Source organism: Oryctolagus cuniculus, chromosome 8 (assembly GCF_964237555.1).
Source record: "Oryctolagus cuniculus chromosome 8, mOryCun1.1, whole genome shotgun sequence".
In the NCBI taxonomy this organism is placed as follows: domain Eukaryota; kingdom Metazoa; phylum Chordata; class Mammalia; order Lagomorpha; family Leporidae; genus Oryctolagus; species Oryctolagus cuniculus.
In genome coordinates this window covers 77,175,663-77,196,825 of record NC_091439.1, presented here as the reverse complement: position 1 = coordinate 77,196,825, position 21,163 = coordinate 77,175,663, and the positions used below count along the sequence as shown (strand labels likewise).

The following is a 21,163-nucleotide window of genomic DNA, read 5'->3' as shown; positions in this document are numbered from 1 at the left end:
ACACATCTTCCTTTTCTGTAGGTTCTAGAATCTTCTTTGTGGAACTGTTGCTTCCTGTTTCAATAGCGTTATTACTCTCTTTAGTGTTTTCTACACTTGTAGATACCCCAAATGTGCCTTCTCTGTGACTTTAGTCTTCTTGATGCAGCCTCTCTAATTTATTTCTTCTTCTTCTTCCTCTTCCTCTTCCCCTTCTTCCCCTTCTTCCCCTTCTTCCCCTTCCCCCCCTTCCCCCCCTTCCCCTCCTCCTCCTCCTCCTCCTCCTCCTCATTCTTCTTGTTTGTTCTTCTTGTTCTTGTTCTTCTTCTTTTTTGGCAGGCAGAGTTAATGAGAGAGAGACAGAGAGAAAGGTCCTCCTTCCATTGGTTCACCCTCCAAATGGCCACTATGGCCAGGGCGCTAGTGGAGGGCAGTGAAGGACTAGCCTTAGGATGTCTTCTATTTGTTTGCATTATTTTCTTGCCTTCTTGCCAGTTCTTCTGTGATATAACAAAATCTCAGTGGCAAACATGGGAAATAAAAAGCTCTTAAAAAGCCAGGAGCCAGGTGCTTCTTCCTGGTCTCCCATGTGCGTGCAGGGGCCCAAGGACTGGGCCATCCTCCACTGCCTTCCTGGGCCACAGCAGAGAGCTGGACAGGAAGAGGAGCAACCAGGACTAGAACCTGGCGCCCATGTGGGATGCTGGCACCACAAGGGGGAGGATTAACCTAGTGAGCCACAGCGCTGGCCCCTGCTCCTTCCTTCTTGTCCCTGCACAACACCCACACTCCTCAGTCTGTCCCTCTGTTTCTCTGTCATTTTCTTATATCTTCTTCCCGGCTTCCCTGCCTACAGTGTTGGTTTGTCTACCATAGTCAGCATTCTCTATTTGAGCTCGTATTTTTTCTTTCACATGCCTTTTCTCTTAGATGGCAATGGAAAGTAGAATTCTGCTGCTTCTGATAGAATTGTGGCCTGGTGAGGGATTTCAGACAAATGGATCCCTTATTATGTGCTCCTGTCAGGACCTGGGAGCACTCAGCAGTGCTATGACACTGAGCAAAGATGGGTCATGTGGACTCTTTATCAGTGTTTGTTGCTGCTCACTTTTATTTAAAATCTTGCCCTTGAGGAGCTTAGCTCTGTGTAAGAGTCTGAGCCTTGCCACTGTGAATGCAGCCATCAGGTGGTCACCAGAAATGTGCAGCCATTTCCACCTCTTAAGGGAAGGGTTAGGACCAGTTCATCACTACAGGCCCTCTTGCTTACTGATTATGTATCAATTGGGCCAGAGAAATAACCTGTAGTGTACAAGTGTTAGTATCATGGGGCATTCTTCCCCTCCATTGCTTCAGTGGGAAATGAGATCAGATCTGTGATGTTTCTATCTGAGTCCACATGTGGACTCACGGGCTTTCAGCACTTGTTCACTTACTCGGCAAGCATTTCAGCAGTGCCCCATGCTAGGCCCTGGAGTGATGACTGGTGATGACAGACGTGCCCCCTGTCCTTCTGAAGCTTGTCGTGTAGTTGGGGGGCGCAGACACAGACATGCTGGTGTCACAAGACCCGTGTGTCTCACACCCCGTTGTCTTTCCTAATGCTGAGCTTAGCATGTGTGCAGTGAGTGCGTAATTGCATAATTGTTGCTGTGGAGGGCAGTGAAGGACTAGCCTTAGGATGCCAAGCACAAGCTGCCCAGAGTTTCCTGGCTGTCCACAGGGAAAGGGCATTCCACGGAGCCAGGAAATTGTCATCAAGGCATGCAGGGTGAAACACCAGAACTGGCTTGGGTGGATTGCTGTCATGCTGAAGGGTTTGGAGTAGGTGGCGTGTGGTTCCAGGCTGAGGTTCATGGTGAGACAGGAGGTGGGAAGAGTGCCACTGGATGTTGACTGAGGAGAAGTGTCAGGAGTTGTGTGTGACTTCATGAACTGAGCCTCATAGGACGAGGCCAGGATCACAGTTTAACATAAAAGTAGTAATTATGAGAGTTTGTTTATTTAGAGATAGAGTAACAGCACATCCAGAGGAGATTCCCCTTTAGCTGTGTGACCTTGAGCAATTGCTTAATTTCTCTGAGGCTCAAATTTCTCATCTATAAAATGAGATTGTTAAGAATATTTATAATATCTGTAAACCATTTAGCACAGTGTTTGGCAAATGCCAAGTACTCCATAAATATTACCTGATCTTGATAGTGGATTTTTAAGCAAATTGGTTACTGCAATCTGAGCAGGCATTATGAAAATTCAGAATTCAGTCTGAACTTTTCCTAAACAGTTGATTCTGAATTAAGGAAACTACAAGGAGATTAGAAGGCCTAGAAATAAGAATTTGTGATGGACACAGGTATTTCTGAGAGGGTATTAGGAAATCATGTTGGGTTTTGTTGTTGAGGTTGTTGCTTTTTGTTGGGTTTTTGGTTTTTATTCCATTTGGCTTTTCTGGGGTTATTATCTTCCTATTAAAAAAAATGAGGTGGGATAGTTTAACCCAGAGGGTACAATATAGTGCTTACTTAGTGGAGAGAGCTGCCTGTTTATTCTAAATCCATTGTTCATCCAGTGTGAGTCTTTCTTTCTTTCTTTTTTTTTTTTTTAAGATGTAGTTTATTTATTTGAAAGATGCAATTACGCAGAGAGAGCTTCCTTCTGCTGGTTCACTCCCCAAATGACTGTAATGGCCAGGGCTGTGCCAGACTGAAGCCAGGAGCCAGGAGCTGCTTCTGGGTCTCCCACATGGGTGCAGGGGCCCAAGCGCTTGGGTCATTCTCTGCTGCTTTCCCAGGTTGCACTAGCAGGGAGCTGGATCAGAAGTGGAGTAGGCAGGACTTGAACCAGCACCTGTATGGAATGTCGGCATTGTAGGTGGTGGTTTTATGTGCCGTGCCACAATGCTGGCCTCCAGTGTGAGTCTTATATGTGGGATTTCTTCTGGCTCTCCTTCCTGCCCCTCAGAGTTGAGTTGAATTATCACATGAGTATGCCTCTGGTACTTTGGAGGCCAGGTGAGATGTCAACATAGGTTTTAGAAAAATGGGTTATTCTTATTTCATAGTGGAATGAAACTCTGGCTTCTGTGCCTTGCTTCAGTACAATAAGTGGAACCGGTTCTTGCTGAGTTTTGAATGCCTTTCCCTAATCCTTCCTGACCACAGATAACCACTTGTCTCCGTGATAATTTGCTCAAGAACCTTCCAGTTCATTCTCCACACCAAGAAGCCTTAGAAGTTTTCTTCCTTCTCCCAGAATGTCCTGTGATGCATGCTTGTAACAACTGGGAGAGCCTGGTGCTTCCATTTGCAGATGCTATTTATAGATTGAGCGACCAGTCTTCAATGGTTCTGGGTAAGCTTGATGATTTACTTTTGTAAAGACTGTGCCCATCTAATCAGTGGGAAATAACATCTAGCAAAGTTATAGTAAAGCTGAGGTAATTATAAATGTTTTCTTTTGGGGGAGGTCTATAATTTTAGACTCCTCTAAAGATTATATAATGTAATAATTATATATAATATAATAATTACTGTGGTGATAGAAAATAAATTATTCTAGTACCTTCTTAGAGTTCTTGGAATGATGCACCTGCATTGTTTGGCCATGAGGTCCTGTGTCCCCAGCTTTCCATTATGAAAAATTTAACAAATAAAAGTTGAAAGAATAGTGCAAGAATTACCTGTGTGCTCTCTTCCCTAGAGTCAGCATCAGTAGACTATCAGACTTTGTCTCTTTATGTATGGATTGTATTTCATTTTGATTGAACTATTTGAAAGTAAGTTATGGACCCAATATTTCACCATTCACCTTAGAATATGGAATATTCTATTACCATGACATCATTCTCATATCTAATGAGATTAGCCAGAAATTGTAATAGTCTAATACTGAAACCATATTCAGATTTCTCCAGCTTTCCTAAAAAATTGTATAGATTAAAAGAATTATTTATGATTTAAGAGGCATAGGACAGCAGAGCTCCTGTGTATTGGTGTACCCGCAAATGCCCACAGTGGCCAGTCCAGATCTCTCACATGGGTCGCAGGAATCTAGCTATTTGAGTCATTACTGCTACTTCTCAAGGTCTACATTAGTGGGAAACTAGAGTCATAAGCTAGACCCAGAAATCAAACCCAGTCTGGTTTGGGATGCAGGCATTGGCCACCAGGATAAATGGCCCCCCTTTTTTTTTTTTTTTTGGTAAGAATTCAGGTAAATTATATTAGATTCCCACATCCAGACTGTCTGGTTATTTCTTCCTCTGTATTTCCAGTTCACTAGAAATTAAGTCTAGGGGACAGTATAGATTCTGGTGGGGATTTTAATATTTGTAGTGTGCTTAACTTAAGGAAGTCCATTCTTTGTTTTATTAAATCTGGATAACTTTGTTAAAGCGTATAAAGCTACTATGGAGTTTTATAAGTATTGTTTATTTGAGAGACAGAGAAAGCTCCCAGCCTCTAGTGTACTCCCAAAATAGCTGGGGCTGACAAGGGGGCAGAGCCAGGAGCTGGGATAGCAATCTAGGCCTGCCATGTAGGTGGCAGAAGCCCAATTACATGAGCCATCACTGATACCTCCCACCATCTGCATTTGTAGAAACTTGGAGTCATGAGCTGGATTCTGGGATCAAACCCAGGCACTCTGATGTGGGCACCTTTCCTGCTAGGTTTAACATTCACACGCAATTGGTTTGTTTTTCAAAATGCTGAAAGATTTTTTTTTAATAGTTAAAAACTTGGGGGCCGGCGCTGCGGCTCAATAGGCTAATCCTCCGCCTTGTGGCACCGGCACACCGGGGCCTAGTCCCAGTCAGGGCACCGGATTCTGTCCCGGTTGCCCCTCTTCCAGGCCAGCTCTCTGCTGTGGCCAGGGAGTGCAGTGGAGGATGGCCCAAGTCCTTGGGCCCTGCACTCCATGGGAGACCAGGAGAAGCACCTGGCTCCTGCCATCGGATCAGCGTGGTATGCCAGCCGCAGCGCGGCGGCCATTGGAGGGTAAACCAACAGCAAAGGAAGACCTTTCTCTCTGTCTCTCTCTCTCACTGTCCACTCTGCCTGTCAAAAAAAAAAAAAAAACAAAAAAAAAACAAAAAAAAAAACAAAACCACAAAACACAAAACAAAACAAAAAAAACTTGAGGTCAGCAGGTTAAGCTGCTGTCCGCAACATCAGAATTCCATGAGTGCCGGTTCAAGTCCTAGCTGCTCTACTTTCCCATCTAGCACCCTGCTAATGTACCTGGGAAAACAGTGGAAAATGGCTCAAGTGCTTGGACCACCACTACCCATGTGGGAGACACAGATGAAGTTTCAGGCTTCTGGCTTGGACCTGGCCCAGCCCCAGCCATTGTGGCCATTTGGGGAGTGAACTAGTGGATAGAAGATCAGTCTGTCTGTTTTTCGTCTCCTCCTCCTCCTCCTTTTCCCTCTCCCCCTCTGTCTGTCTCCCTCTATCACTCTGCCTTGCAAATAAATAAATAGAACTTTAAAAATAGTAGTTAAAAACTCAGTTTATATAACCAATTATTAATCTAGTTTTTAATATATTATGCTACTTCATGTAGGGAAAGAACATGATCAATTTGATTTTGTGTGTGTTTTTCCACTGATTAATTAGATCTGTTTCTATGTTCTGTCAAGGAATTTTCCCAGGGGATTAAAATCTTAACTTTCAATGGGAGCTGTATTTATTCACTGAAAATGTATGGTTTTGTAATTGTAATACATAGTAAACTGTGTTATGGAGTGTACAGTGAAATATTGACCACTTTTAACCTTTAAGATTCCAAGACTAAAAATGCAGACAGTCATATTTACCTTTTTGATCTTCCTCAGAGGAGTACTGGGCAACTCTGGAAGAATCTGCTTTCAGGCGAATAGTCCAGATGGCCAAAAGCAGCATTGTCTCTCAGCTGCGTTACTGGTCCGAGAGTACTGAGAATAACTATCACATTAAAGTTCTCCTGGAAATGATGAAAAAGCTACACAGGGTAAGGGCTCCTCTAGCTACCTCTGCATCTTGGTATTTGGCAATAAACATTCTCTTGCTTTGAGTTGGCCTGAATCTTAAGCAGACTGATAGAAAACAAAGTTTATATTGCTATTTTATATTTATTTGAAAGACATAGTTACAGAAAGAGAGAAGGAGAGACAGAGAGAGATCTTGTGTCTGTTGGTTCACTCCCCATATGGCCAGGAATAGACCAGGCTGAAACCAGGAACCCAGAACTTCATCCAGGTCTGCCACATGGCTTGGGCCGTCTTCTGCTGATTTCCCAGGCCATTAGCAGGGAGCTGGATCAGAAGTAGAGCAACTGGGACACAAACAGGTGTGCCACTGGCTCAGGCAGCGGCTTTACCCATTATGCTATAACACCAGCCCCTATATTACTGTTTTTTAAATGTTGTTTTTTGTGAGTTGTATGATACATGTAAATGAATACATACATAATATTTATGTACAGTTTGAATAAAAATAATATTAGTGTACCTACCATCCATGTTATAAACAAAACATTTCCAGTGTTTAAGAAGTGCCTGTGAATCTCTCACTGATTATGCCATACCTCTACCTCCCAGAGGTAGCTGTAATCCTGGATTTGGGGGTAATCATGCTCTTATTATTTTATGATTGTATGCCTGGACACTCTGTTGTTCTGTTATTCTATTTTTGAAGTTTATTTGAATGTAATGTATGTGTACTCAGCAGTTTTATAGGTTTATCTAGTTTAACCATGTGCCCATCTTCCTTTCCACTCTGCATCACAGACCATTGTATGAATGTGCCATAATTGATTTGCCTGTGCCAGTATTCATGCACATGTTTGTTGTTTGTAGTCCGTGGTTGGTTTGGTTTGGGAGTTAGGACATTCCTCTCTGGAAAAAAAGCATGCTCCTGAAACACTCTGGTAGCATTTCTTCTGGTCTTCCTGTGTTAGGAATGGGGTTTTGGTTTTCTTTTTTTTTTTTTTCCTGGAATATTTATTTATTTTATTGATTTAAAAGGCAGAGTAACAGAGAGAGAGAGAGAGAGAGAGAGAGAAAGAGAGAGAGAGAGGAACAGACAGACATCTTCCATATGCTGGTTCACTCCCTAAGTGGCTACAACAGCAAGATCTGAGCCAAGCCAAAGCCAAGAGCCTGGAACTCCACCTAGGTTTCTCATTTGGGTGGCAGCATCTGAGCCATCTTCACTACCTATCCAGGAACTGGAGCAGGGAGTTGGATTGGAAGCAGACAGAACTCAGATTGTCACTCTGATGTTTGATGCAGGTGTGCAAGGTGACTTAACCCACTGTGCCATAATGCTGGTCCCCTGGATTTGGTTTTCATATCTGATTCTGGGATTGATAAATTGAGGCTGGGTGTGTGTTCCTTATGGTGTGCCAGTCCCTCTTCTGAAATGGCTGGGCCAGGTTCAGTTCCCTCCTGGAGATGATGAGAATTTCTGCTGCTCTGCATCTGATTTGAAAATTCCAAAAGTATTTTCAGTATGAAATGGTGCTGAATTATGGCTTCGTTGTATTTCCCTGTTCTAATGCCCCAGAGCATCTTGCATGTATATAATTGTAGCATTTGTTTCCTCTTCTATGAAGTGCCTATCCTTGACTATTGTTCACTTTACTTAGATGTTTGACTCGTTTTAGTGACTGTAGTTCTTTTCATAGCTTGTTTTTCACTCTTTGGTGTTTTCTGATGAAATCATATTTTTTTACCCAAAGATTTACTTTATTTATTTGAAAGAGTTACAGAGAGAGGTAGAGATAGAAAGAGAGAGATATCTTCCATCCACTGGTTCACTCCCCAAATGCTGCAACAGTTGGAGCTGAGCCGATCCGAAGCCAGCAGCCAGGAGCTTCTTTCGGGTCTCCCACGTGGGTACAGGGGCCCAAACATGTGGGCCATCCTCTTCTGCTTTCCCAGGTAGCATTAGCAGGGAATCAGATCAGAAGTGGAGCAGCTAGAACTCGAACTGGTGCCCATATGGGATACCAGCGCTGCAGGCCAGGGTTTAACCCACTGCACCACAGTGCTGGCCCCTGAAATCATATTTTTAATTTTAATGTACATAAATTTATCAGTCTGTCCATTTATTTTTTTTACTCCTGTGTTCCAGTTACAAACTTTTTTCACATCAGGGTTTTTAATGATTACTGCATGTTAGGGATCAGCAGTTTTTTCTGAAAAGAACCAGATCATAACTGCTTTCTACTTTGTGAGGTGTATGCTTTCTGTCTGTGTTCCAGTAAGACTTTGAAAAATAGCTGAGAGCTGGATTTGGTCCCTAAAACTACCCTTGGTAGTCTTCTAGGAGGATGGCCAGAGAAAGAAAACAGAGGCCCATGTAGCACGTTAGAATCTGTAATAGATTAGATATAGAAAGCTAGCTAACAAACCGCTCAGGAAGATAAAGTATACTGTGTCCCCCTGCCTTGACAAATGCACCTGCATGGTGATGGGCAAGGCTAGGGTCGAGTTCAGAAGTCTCAGGCTCCTTAAAGTTCTGCGCTGACAGGCAGCAGCTCCAATGGAGCCCTTCCCAGTCCTCTGCTCTTCATTTCCTACCTTGATCTTGCCTGCCCAGCAAGGGGTGTCATGTGCACGTATGTGGACACTTCTGTCCCACATGCAAGTTCATTCCACTTGCCACTGTGGGCACAGTGTAGCCAGCCTGGGACCTGGGAGGGTGCTAGTCTGTGACTCAGTCCCCTCTCAGAGACCAGGCCCGGGAAGGAGCCTGTGCAGGTCGTGGAAGCTGGGGCCATTTGATGAGGAAGTTCCGAGTCCTGGCTATCCAGAGGCCAGGCTGGCAGGGGATGTGTGGGCTGCAGTGAGCAGAGAGCGTTGGCACTGTGGGAAGGGGCTTGGCTGGAGGAGGGCTGCAGCAGGGACAATGAGATCACAGTCCTTGGTTGAGAATTTCAGCTTTGCTTTCACAATTTGGTATTTAATCCAATTGGAAATTTATTTTTCATATGCTAAACAGTGACACCTCACCATCTACCGACATGTTGCACTTTCCTCATTACAGGCAGTATAAATCTGTCCTAAGACAAATGCCTGTGGGTGGGGCACGTTGCTAGGTGGTCTTCTGCACATTGGTTATGTGTGCAGTCCCACGTTAATTTCGTGTGTCTGGGAAGTGAAGTACTCATCTGATTTTTAAAGTATGTCCTGGCTTTTTTGGGCATTTGGTTCTTCCCAATAAATTTTAGGATGTTAAGTTGCACACACATGTGCATGCACACACACACATATACACAGGAAGTTTGATTGGAGTTATACTGAAACTATTTCACTTTGGGGGAAACTGACATCTTCATTATTGTGAATTTAACAGTGTCTGTTTCTCCATTTATTGGGGTTTCATAAGGTTTTCTTACTTACTGTGAAAGTCTTAGATACATTAGTTATACATATCCCAAGATATTTCAGTTTTGTAGGTTATCGTAAAAGGTATTTTAAAAATCTTATCTGTTACTGGTTTATAGACATTCACTGGATTTTGGATATTGAGTCTTATATTCAGCAATTTTGCTAAATTCTTAGGCTATAGCTAGTAACTTACTTTTTGAATTTTCTATGTTTTCTTTCTTTTTTTTCAGACTTATTATATTTATTTGAAAGAGTTACAGATAGAGAGGCAGAGAGAAAGAGAGGTCTTCCATCTGCTGGTTCACTCCCTAAATGGCCACAATGGCTGGAGCTGTGCCATTCCAAAGCCAGGAGCCGCTGCAGCCGGCGCACCACGCTGAGCCAATCAGAAGCCAGGAGCCAGGAGCTTCTTTCAGGTCTCCCATGTGGGTTCAGGGGCCCGAGGACTTGGGCTATCTTCCACTGCTTTCCCCAGTGCATTAGCAGGGAGCTAGATTAGAAGTAGAGCAGCCAGGACTAGAATTGGCACCCATATGGGATGTTGGCACTGTAGGCCAGGGCTTTAACCTGCTGCACCACAGCGCCAGCCCTTATAATTTTTTTTTAACCAATCAAAACGTGGGAAAAAAAGTTCATGGAGGAACTGATGCTGTGGCATAGCAGGTTAAGCTACCATCTGCAACGCCAGCATCCCATATGGGTGGTTGGAGAACTGGCTGCTCCGCTTCTGATCCAGCTCCTTGCTTATCCACCTGGGAAAGCAGTGGACAGTGCCCGAGGGCTTGGTCCACTGCACCCACATGGGAGACCCAGATGAAACTCCTGGCTCTTGGCTTTGGCCTAGCCAAGCCCTGGCCATTGCAGCCATTTGGGGAGTGAATCAGTGGATGGAAGATCTCTGTCACTCTCTTTCACTCTTTTTGTAATTCTGACTTTCAAATAAATGAGTAAATTTTTTAAAAAAAAAAAGGTCATGGAAAATGAAATTTAAGATGAGCTTAATTTGGTGAAATACACTTTTAAATTCATGCATGGGGGTATTAAAAATTCATGGAATACATGGAGGGAGGAAGATATGAGGAGAAGTATTATATTCTTAGAATGGTATCTATGAACCACATGGAATTTTTTTCATTGCTTTAATAAAAATAAGTACATAAAAACTATGCTATGAAAAACCAATGCATGAATTTGAAAACAGCAGCCCTGCAACACAGCATTGGTTTACCAACATGAAAAATAGAAGAAAGACTTGGCAAATGAATATTGCCATTGGTCAAACAGTCATTAAGTATTACTGGATCTGTCCGATATGTAGTATTGCCAAATAAGAAGCCTCATTCCTGATTAAGTGGAGCTGATAGCCATTATGATTTATTTTTCTGAAACTCACTTCTTTGAAGAGCTGGAGGCAAACCTGGGATCAAAAAGCCACTGTCTGGATTGGCCATTTGCCTCATGCACATCAGCCGATTACACAGTTACTTAGATTCCTTGACCATCAAACTCATATATAGAAGTAAGTTTTTTTTTTAAGATTTATTTATTTATTTGAAAGTCAGAGTTACACAGAGGGAGAAGGAGAGGGAGAGGGAAAAGGAGAGGAGGAGGAGGAGGAGGAGGAGGAGAGAGAGAGAGGTCTTCCATCTGCTGGTTCACTCCCCAGTTGGCCGCAATGGCTGGAGCTGAACCGATCTGAAGCCAAGAGCCAGTAGCTTCTTCCGGGTCTTCCACATGGGTGCAGGGTCCCAAGGACTTGGGTCATCTTCTGCTGCTTTCCCAGGCCATAGCAGAGAGCTGGATAGGAACTGGAGCAGCTGGGTCTCAAACCGGTACCCATATAGGATGCCGGCACTGCAGGTGGTGGCTTTACCCACTATACCACAATGCCGGCCCCTGGGTCTCATGTTGATGGGGGTAGGTGTACCTGTTATTTCTCTAATTTGAACAGTCTGGACATTGTCTCTTTTTCCGCTGAAAAATTGAAGTTCAAGTTCACTAGGTTTGGCAGATGCTCTTCAGTAAAGCCACCTTCATTCAGTTAGTGTTTGACCTGATGATCCCATGTCTACTTAGAAAATTGGCAGTTTCTTAAGTATGCCAGTGATAGCTTTCCTGTATTCTAGTAGTTCTTAGTGTAATGTGACACCTAATTTATCACACAACTGAAGAAAAAAATCTACCATACTATTGAAAAGCAATGGTTATGCTTGACTGTTATTGAAGGTTTTGTATAAAAGAGAAGGAAGAATAAAAAAAATTTGTTTTGAAAAATTGAGAAATTTATGGAAGAGCTCAAGAAGAGTAGATTCCAGTGAGCTTTTGCCACTTTGAGAGTTGGGAGAAATGCTGATGCAGCCACAAAGAGCTCTTCAGGGGATCCTGCTCTGTCCTTTGACCCTAACAGAATATTTGATATTTATCAAAGCCCATACCTCAGAAGGGGGCCACAAGAGAACATGAGGACGAAGCACCCACTGCACTCACCATTTCGTGATTTTGGGGACTCTGAGCCTAATGGCAGTGCAAGGCCAGGGTCAGCAGGACCCTTGCCACAGGGGTGAAACAGCCTCACCATAATTGGTAGTTCCACTGGAAGGCAGGGATCATTTGGAGTTGCAGAGCCACTGGGAATATCACAAACTGTTGGTCTTATTGTACACAGGGAAGAAAAGTTTATAGAAAACCTTCTGAGAATTAGAATGGCAGGCAGGTGTATCCATATCCAGCTCAAATCCTGGTAGTCACTTGATGTCCCAAGTCTAGTTTCATGAATACTCAGGACCTTTACTGACTGATGCCAGGGTATTCATGTGTCACAGCAAATCCATCCATCTCATGAGACGGAGGGCTGAAAAGCTCCCACAGTTCATTGAAGGAATGTTCCGTGAGTAACTAAGCAGAGAGGACGTCTATAAGTGGTAGTTTGTTAAGCTCTGAAGAACAAACCATAAAGAATTAGGCCCTATGGAAAGCCAAGACACTGTGGCAAAAAAAATGACCTAAATCAAAGATCTCTGTGAGTGAGATCCCAGTGGAAAAAACGGGCCATCAAAGAAGGAGGTACCTTTCTCTGAAGGGAGGAAATTTCTTCCACTATGATTATGGTCTTGTATAAATAAGGTCGGAGTTTGTGAACTCGAGGCTTCCATAGCCTTGGCAGCTCATGACAAGAGCCTCGGGTGATTACTGACATTATAAATAAGAGTGTCAATTATGGCCAGCGCCACGGCTCGCTAGGCTAATCCTTCACCTGTGGCGCCGGCACCCCTGGTTCTAGTCCCGGTTGGGGCGCTGGATTCTGTCCCAGTTACTCCTCTTCCAGTCCAGCTTTCTGCTGTGGCCTGGGAAGGTAGTGGAGGATGGCCCAAGTGCTTGGGCCCTGCACCCGCATGGGAGACCAGGAGGAAGCACCTGGCTCCTGGCTTTGGATCAGCGCAGTGCTCCAGCCGTAGTGGCCATTTGTGGGGTGAACTAATGGAAGGAAGACCTTTCTCTCTGTCTCTCTCTCTCTGTCTCTCGCTTTGTCTCTCTCTCTCTCTCACTGTCTAACTCTGCCTGGAAAAAAAAAAAAAGAGTGTCAATTGTTAAATTAACAACAGGAGTCACTGTGCACTTACTCCCCATGTAGGATCTCTCTCCTTAGTGTGTTGTACTTTGTGAATTAACGGTAAAACTAGTATTCAATACTTTATATTTTGTGTGTCTGTGTGGGTGCAATCTGTTGAAATCTTTACTTAGTAAATACTAAGTTGATCTTCTATATATAAAGATAATTAAAAATGAATATTAATGAAGAATGGGATGGGAGAGGAAGTAGGGGATGGGATGGTTTGCGGGTGGGAGGGAGGTTATGGGGGGAAAAGCCACTATAATCCAAAAGTTGTACTTTCAAAATTTATATTTAATAAATAAAAGTAAAAAAAAAAGAATTAGGCCCTGAGGTACTTTGGATTCATATTATGTTGATTTTTGTCCCTTGGACTTAAAATTCTCTGAAGTTTTCATATGAATTGAGAGTATCTAGAAGTTTATCATTTTATCATTAGTCTCCCTTATTGAATCTTAGGTATTCTTTAATATCCATGGAAATTTGGGGTTTTGGCAGTGGAGGAGGTGTTGAACAGAATTTTATTCTGGTCACTAAAAGTGTTTAATTTACTGTTTTCCTCTGATAACCTAATATTCTTTGAGAAAAATTGTCATTAAATATGAAACTTTCTCATAAGTCACATTTTATTTCAGGTAAATCAGACTAAGTGTCTTGTGCCTGAAGAAGTGTTCGTAGTGGATGAACTCTTAGACTGGCTCAACTTTTATGGAGAAGCATACGGAAGGTGCTCTGGGAAAACGAACTTGGTAAGCATTGCATTTACAGGGGGATATTGATAATCCAGAAGTTAAAATGGGCCTTTCTGCTGTAACTTTCAACATGAGTTTCTTAAAATCCTTGCATTCTGCAGAATTACACAATAGAGGCCATAGGGCATAAGGGAAAAGCAAGAATCCTCAAAACCTGTGTGATTTTATAGCCAGAGTCCTGGCAGAAAAGTGTCTGATACCCAGGGATCGACCAGGCAGTCAGCTCATAGCGCTACGAGCATGTGAAAATGCATGAAAGGAAGACTGGTAACACTGAGACAGCCCAGATGGATGTGAGCTCTGATGGACTCCAGGTCACCACGGGAGGCAGTGTGACTCCCCCGGAGCTAAGAGCCAGCAAGGGAGGGCTGCTGCTCTGGGAAGGGTGGCCTGGGGGTGGCAGTGCTGTTTCATTTTCTTTTCTTTTTATTTACTTATTTTGTTTGCATACATTTCATAAATACACCTTTAGGAATATAGTAATTCTTCCCATCGTACTCACATTCCCACCCTTCCTTCTCTTCCCTCTCCTTTTCCCAATCTTGTTTACTACCAAGGGCTATTTTTCATTTTCTAAAATATAGTTCAAGGGCTCCTCTTGCCAGTGCAGCAGCTGACTGAGGAGTTTTTCCTTTCTCCAAAGACTATAACTCTTTCTCCATCTAGCACATCAGCCCCTGCCCAGCAACAACCCTGTGTGAGCTCACCAGCTATCCACATTTTATCAGCCTCCCTCTTACCAGGCGCAGGTGAGCTCATTCCCACTGCAGAAGCTCAGGTGGCAGCAGAACTCTTTTGGAAGGTGTCCAGAATTTATTATTGCTAAGTTAAATAGGCACTGAAAACACGAGGTTTATATACCTTTCATTGATACTTACTAAACACACTTTCTTCTACTAGTACTACTGACCAGCATTTTGGATTGCTTTGTCTGGAGTTCTGAGTCCTTAAACTGTCAGGGATTTAAGACTACAAGGTAAGATCTAAGATTTCTCTGTCCTGTAATTTATAATAGTTGTCATTTCCATTTTTAGGAAACTTCAGCAGAGGAACAGCGTTGTGTTTCATTCAGTGACTTTTCATTTGTCTTTAATACTCTGACAAAAATTAAACTGCTATATGCAGACTCACTTTTAAAAATTCAGGTATGTATACATATTTGCCTTCATTAACATAAACCCCATGATAAATACCTTTGTAAGCATGCTGCACTTGGGGAGTGATAAGGGAGCTGCCCACTGTGAGACCAGTGATTGTGGCATTTAGGAGCTCAGACTCTAATGCAGGCAGGGCGGATGGTCATCATTTGGGCTGGCTCAGCCTTGAGATGTATCAGGGCCTCAGTTGTGCAGGCTGGAGCTGGGCCAGCAGGCCCTGTGCTAGAGTTTGTGCTTGAAGTTGGCATCTGCATCCTCCCATCTTCTGAGTAGGACTAGAGAGGGATAATAAAGTTGGGCTTGGTTAGGACAAGGCCATTACTTGCAGAGATGCAGTCAAATGAAAAAAACATCAGGGAGAGAGGGTTCTTGAAGGTAGGACCACTATAAATGACTGGTGCTCTGTGATGGTGCCATAATAAAGGTTTGTAAAATGTTCCCCTCTTCGTGTACTACTGTTGCAGGACAATGAGGGTGATCTCAGTTCTTGTCTCAGATCAAAGAATTTCTACTCAGACAGGGACACTGAGCAAAGTGAAGTTTATTGAAAATGAGAAACCCGTCCCAATAGTCAGGAGGCTGACTCCAAAGGAGGAGTTGCCAGAGAAGGTTACAAGTGCTGACTCTTTTATATACAAAATGGCTCTCTCTGATTGGCCACTTTCTGAGAAGTGAGTATAGATTTAACCAATCAGAGGAGGGGCAGAAGAACAACCAATCGGAACTGAAAGTGTATGCTAGTGAGGCATGCTACATGAACCAGTCAGGGAACTGACTTTGGAGTAGCCTGTTTTGCTCAGAAGTGTACAAAATGCTTATTCACTTCTGTTCCACAGACTCAGCTACATCTGAAGGTTACTCCTCACATGATGTATTTTTTCTTTCTTTTCCAGGGACCCTTGGAGTCCCTATCACTACTGTGTCCAGCTGAGGGGGTTCTTTTTGTCAGTGTGTACAACAGGTGGTTTTTAACTTAAAATGGAACAATTGAAAATGCCTAGGAAGATATATCTGATGATCCCTACCTCACTGATTTTTTTATGAGGTTTAAATGTGTTGATGTTGGTGAAGCATTTGAAGTGGTACATAGTACAAAGTACCTAAAAGTGTTCTCTGTACTTACCACTTTTACATACAGAAAAAAAAGATACAATAACTTTTTTTTTTTTTTTTGACAGGCAGAGTTAGACAGTGAGAGAGAGACAGAGAGAAAGCTCCTCCTTCCGTTGGTTCACCCTCCAAATGGCCGCTATGGCTGGTGCACTAGGGCCGGCATTGCACTGATCCGAAGCCAGGAACCAGGTGCTTCCTCCTGGTCTCCTATGCGGGTGCAGGACCCAAGCACTTGGGTCATCCTCCACTGCCCTCCCGGGCCACAGAGAGAGCTGGACTGGAGGAGGAGCAACTGGGACAGCGCCCCAACCAGGACTAGAACCTGGAGTACCGGCGCCCGCAGGCAGAGGATTAGCCAAGTGAGCCGCAGTGCTGGCCAATAACTTTGTTTTGCTTTAACTCTTGAAACCTTTTAAAACAGGCTTCTGGTGATAATTTTACAAAACTGCTGTTTGAATGCTCTTTGTTCTGCTGAGAGGTCAGCCTTTCATGGCCTCAGATTATCATGAACATTCTGTGTGTGTCTGTCTCCTCTCTCCATCCCTTGTATATGCGCTCTGTAGATGAAACGGCCCATTCAATCCCTTGTCTAGACTTTCTCCTCAGATGGGATCTCTTTGGAGAGGCCTCTCCCTCCTGGATTCTTCCTGCAATCTGCTTCCTTTCTAAGACCTGAGCTTCTGACTGAGAATTTCAGTTCCGTGCCCTGTTCCTATAGATTTCCGTCACTCTCTTAGGCTGCTATGATCAGTGACTTTGGTCACTGAAGCACAGTTGCGTTTCCAAGAAAAAGTGGCCCAGGGGAACCCATAGTTGGGCCTTTGCTGCCCATCCAGGTGGCTGCACACAGTATTATGTTCTGCAGGTCCCGCGTCTCCTGTGCTTCACGAGAGAAAATACCGATGGGTCAGCCACCCCCAGGCATCTGCCCCGAATGTGACGTGTGCTTTCAAATGGAGCTGGTTACTCTGATATACCAGGTTTCTACTGATAGGGCAAATGGCAAGAACAAAGTGACACATTTCTGTATTCTAGGAGAAGAGAATCCGAGCGCATATAAGATTGGCAAGATTTGTTGAAGGGGAGGAGTTAGAGCCGGCTTTTCTGCCCACCTTTAACCTAAGAGTCCGGAGGAGCCACTTGATCGAGGATGTTTTGAATCAGCTCAGTCGGTTTGAGAATGAAGACCTGAGGAAGGAGTTGTGGGTAAAGTATATTTCTCACTCTCGATTTTGCTGCTGAAGGTTCTCATGGAGAGGAAATAATCTCCCTTTGCTACAGAGGGGTCTGCTTGGGGGTCTAATTCCCTAGTTAGTCTTTTTTTTTTTAAGAAAAAAATGTGTGGGGGGGGCAGCATTGTGACAGAGCAGATGTATCTACCACCTGTGTCACTAGCATCCCATATGGGTGCTGATTCATGTCCTCAGTGCTCCAATTCTGATCCAGCTCCCTGCTAATGTCCTGGGAAAGCAGCTGAGGATGGGCCAAGTCCTTTTCCCTGCCACCCACCTAGGAGACACAGATGAAGCTCCAGGCTTTGGCCTGGCCCAAACTTGGCTGTTGTGGCCATCTGGGGAGGGAGCCAACAGATAGAAATTTCTCTCTCTCTCTCTCTCTTTCTCTGTGTGTGTGTGTGTGTGTGTGTGTGAGAGAGAGAGAGAGAGAGAGAGAGAGAGAGATTTTCAAAGAAAATAAAATCTTTGAAGAAAAAATTTTAATTTCTTTGAGAGATACAGAGAGCTCCCATGTATGGGTTCATTCCCCAGGTGGCCAGGGCTAGGCAGGAGGCTGAGTCTGGAGCTAGGAATGCAATCTAGGTCCTTCAGTTGGGTGACAAGAGCCCAATACTTCAGCCATCACCACTGCCTCCCAGAGTCTGCTTGGCAGGAAACTGGAATCAGGATATGGAACCAGAAATTGTACCAGGCACTGATGTGGAACACAGGCAAGGCCCTGGTGCCTCCCTAGTTACCTTAAATTTGGCATGGTAGCTATGGACACCCAGTATGTTTGGGCTAAGAAGCAGCAGGCTCAAGGGTGGTTCTCCTCCCACCCTGGTCTGGGAGGAGGTCCAGTCCCATCTGAGGTCTTCCTTAGCCTGGCTAGTCACCACCTTGCAAGAGTTCAGAGAGATGGGCTTGATTCCAAGGAGTAGTAAAGCCTACTTCTGCTCTCGAGCAGAACCCAAGGTGTTTTGTAGAAGAGGAGGCATCCCCTTTCTTAACTGCACAGTTGTTCTGGTATTTAATGCAGATGGAACTGTGTTCTGAACATTTCTAGATGGTTTTTTATATAATTACCATATGACTTGTCTTACTAAGATATTTGTTATAGAATTATAATGATTAGTAGATTTATTGACTGCTTTCTTTGTACTTAGAAATGTTGTCTTACACTTGTCTAACTCTTTCAACACTATATGGTAGGTTTTGTTTTTCCCTCCTGTTAACATGTAGAGAAACTGAGGCACAGAACAATGAGGTAACTTATCCCAAGAACACACAGCCACGAAATATCACAGCTAGAATTTGGGCCCAGTCATCAGGCACTAGATTTTCTACTTAAGACAAATACAGATTGCTCTGATAATATTGATTTGAGTAGTTTTGATGGGAGATTTTAGTTTATCACTAATTCTACTCAGATTAAAGGAAGATTGACTTTACTAAAGCTCAGAATACTGTTTGAAAAGTATGGTTGTATTAGTAGTTTGCTATTAGAGTTAGCCTTTCCACGTGTTTGCACAGAAATGATGTTATAACTAATGAATGCAACATGTGCTCGTTAAGCCATCCACTCAGTTATTTTAGCTCCACTTTGATTCATTCTTTTTTAAAATTCAGGTCGCATTCATTGAACATTTCTAATTTTCTAGATTCTTCATGAGGCCTTTTGCATGTGTTATCCCATTTAATCTTTCTGTTAATTTTGTGGGGGAAAGCTGATGCTTTTGTAAGATCAGGCAACTTATCCAGAGGAAAGAGAAGCATATGGATTTGATAGTTGGTCCTAAGAGAAAGACTGGAAATATTTCACTTAGTTTTGAAACTTGCTTCTCTGGGGAATGAAGGAGGCACCCCTCCAAAGAAAGAAGCTAGCAAGAAGAGCTCCAGGGAGTGTTAGAGGCAGCCAGATGGAAGTGTAGGCTAGGCTATGAAATGAGCACCTGTCAATCAGGAGGGAGAATAGAATGGGTGGGAAGGCTAAATGTTTACAAGGAATGGAGCAAACAGGGAAAGAGCAGGGAGCAGGGACATCTTAGAATGTCAGGATGAGATGCAACAAAAAGTAGAGACAGAAGTAGAAGCCTGAATCATGTTTTGTAAGAGAAAGCATAGGAGAAGAGTGCCAGAAAAAGGAAGCGGTCAGGAGTGTGGAGTGAGTTAGAGAAAATCGGGAAGATGCAATGAGAAAAAGTACCTGGGACTGTGGATTCACAACTTCTTGGTCCTCTTGGAGGACCCACCGCTGGAGGAGTGGGCAGGCGTGCATTCTCTGAAGTTTGGCTCCCACAGTGAAAGGAGCCAGTGCTGTCTGTGTTGGAGACAGGGTGTTGCGATTTTCTTTTCTTCTAAGGATAAGGGAGATCTTAACACATCTGTGAATTGAAGTGAAAGATTCCAAGGAGAGGGATGATGGAGCAGGAAACTGAAGGAGAAAGGAGGGGTATGTTTTCAGCAGAGAGTGAACAGCCACAGCAACAAATACCATATGTATACCCTGCTTTTTCAGATTTTTGGGAAATTCTAATCTTTTTATTTCCTTCAGTTTATTTTCATTATATTTAATGAAACTAGTAAGTATGAAAGTAATGCGACCTGCCCCACAATGCAATGGGAAAGGTGACGCCATCGGGAGCGCGCCGGGACCGCCGTGGGCGGTTTCTGCAGTCTCCACAGCTTGGGAACCTGCCTGCTCTGCCGTTGCCCTCGCCACCGACGCCGCCACCATTATTGCCACCACTATTACCATCCCCGCTGCTGCCTCCTTGGCGCCGCCCTCCTCCGCGTCTGCCTCCAATCCCACACACTTCACGCTCTCTGTCGCGTGTTTGGCATCCTCCACGGGCCTTGGGCGCAGGCATGGCGGACAGCGGCGGCGGCGGCGGGGGAACGTGCGCGGTGGGCGGCCGAGGAGCAGGCCACGCCTCTACCGGGCCGTGACGGGTGCGGCTGGGGCCGGCGGGAGCGGCGGCCCCATCTACCCGGCCTCGTTGCCTCGCAGCTCATCGCCCTCATTGTGGAGCAGCTCAAGAGCCGAGGTCTCTTTGACAGCTTCCGCCGGGACTGCCTGGCGGGACTTGCCTGGACACCAAGTCAGCCTACCAAAACCTGAGGCAGAAAGTGGATAATTTCGTGTCCATGCATCTGGATAAGCAAGAGTGGAATCCTACAGTGAACAAGAACCAGTTGCGGAATGGCCTGAGGCAGAGTGTGGTTCAGTCAGGGATGTTGGAAGCTGGGGTAGACAGATTATCTCAGGTGGTGGATCCAAAATTAAACCACTTCAGACCCCAGATTGAACGAGCAATACATGAGTTCTTGGCATCCCAGAAGAAAGAAGTGGTGCCGGCGCCCCCTCTAGAGCCTGAGAGCCAGGAGCCTCCAGCTCCAAACCGAGACGCCTCCTGAGAATGTGCCTGACACCGTTTGAAAGCTCCATTTAATTCTGGTGAAGGAGTGGATTCAGTTACATAAAAGAACAACTTCCAAAAGGAGATGGGCCACACTCACCAGTGATCTCCTGATTTCTGCCTTGACTGGGGCAGCGTCCGGATGAAAGAGGGAGCTGTCGGCAGTCAGGGAGTTGACTGTGTGCCCCTGCATTGCGCTGCCATTGGCCCAGCTGTACACGATTCTGACACACAGGAGGCGCTACAGAGATGTAAAGAAACACTACAGCAACCTCGGTTGCCCTGAAGCAAACTTGCACACTTGAACACGGAGACTTGTGCGTGGGTTTTAGGGTTTGCACTCTGGGATAAACAAAAGCTGCAGTGAGTGAGCATGACCAGTCCCAAAGATAACGTCAAAGGATAATGGCAGGCCGGCGCTGCGGCTCACTAGGCTAATCCTCCGCCTTGCGGCGCCGGCACACCGGGTTCTAGTCCCGGTCGGGGCGCCGGATTCTGTCCCGGTTGCCCCTCTTCCAGTCCAGCTCTCTGCTATGGCCAGGG

The 21,163-nt window shown here is 44.5% G+C and overlaps 1 protein-coding gene and 1 pseudogene across 2 annotated transcripts in view; both read left to right on the top strand.

Moving 5' to 3' along the window:
• The window catches only part of HERC5 (HECT and RLD domain containing E3 ubiquitin protein ligase 5), a 60,903-nt gene that overhangs the window by 20,653 nt on the left and 19,087 nt on the right, over positions 1–21,163 (top strand). For both annotated transcript variants that reach the window (XR_011378349.1, XM_051819569.2), the window contains exons 12-16: positions 3,141–3,330; positions 5,816–5,970; positions 13,601–13,714; positions 14,752–14,862; positions 17,023–17,193. Coding sequence is in view for 1 of the 2 variants with exons in the window: in XM_051819569.2 (XP_051675529.2) it covers positions 3,141–3,330; positions 5,816–5,970; positions 13,601–13,714; positions 14,752–14,862; positions 17,023–17,193 (741 nt within the window). In the remaining variant the exon portion in view is untranslated. The remainder of the gene's footprint in view (positions 1–3,140; positions 3,331–5,815; positions 5,971–13,600; positions 13,715–14,751; positions 14,863–17,022; positions 17,194–21,163) is intronic.
• LOC100340082 (biorientation of chromosomes in cell division protein 1 pseudogene) lies at positions 19,679–20,770 on the top strand (annotated as a pseudogene).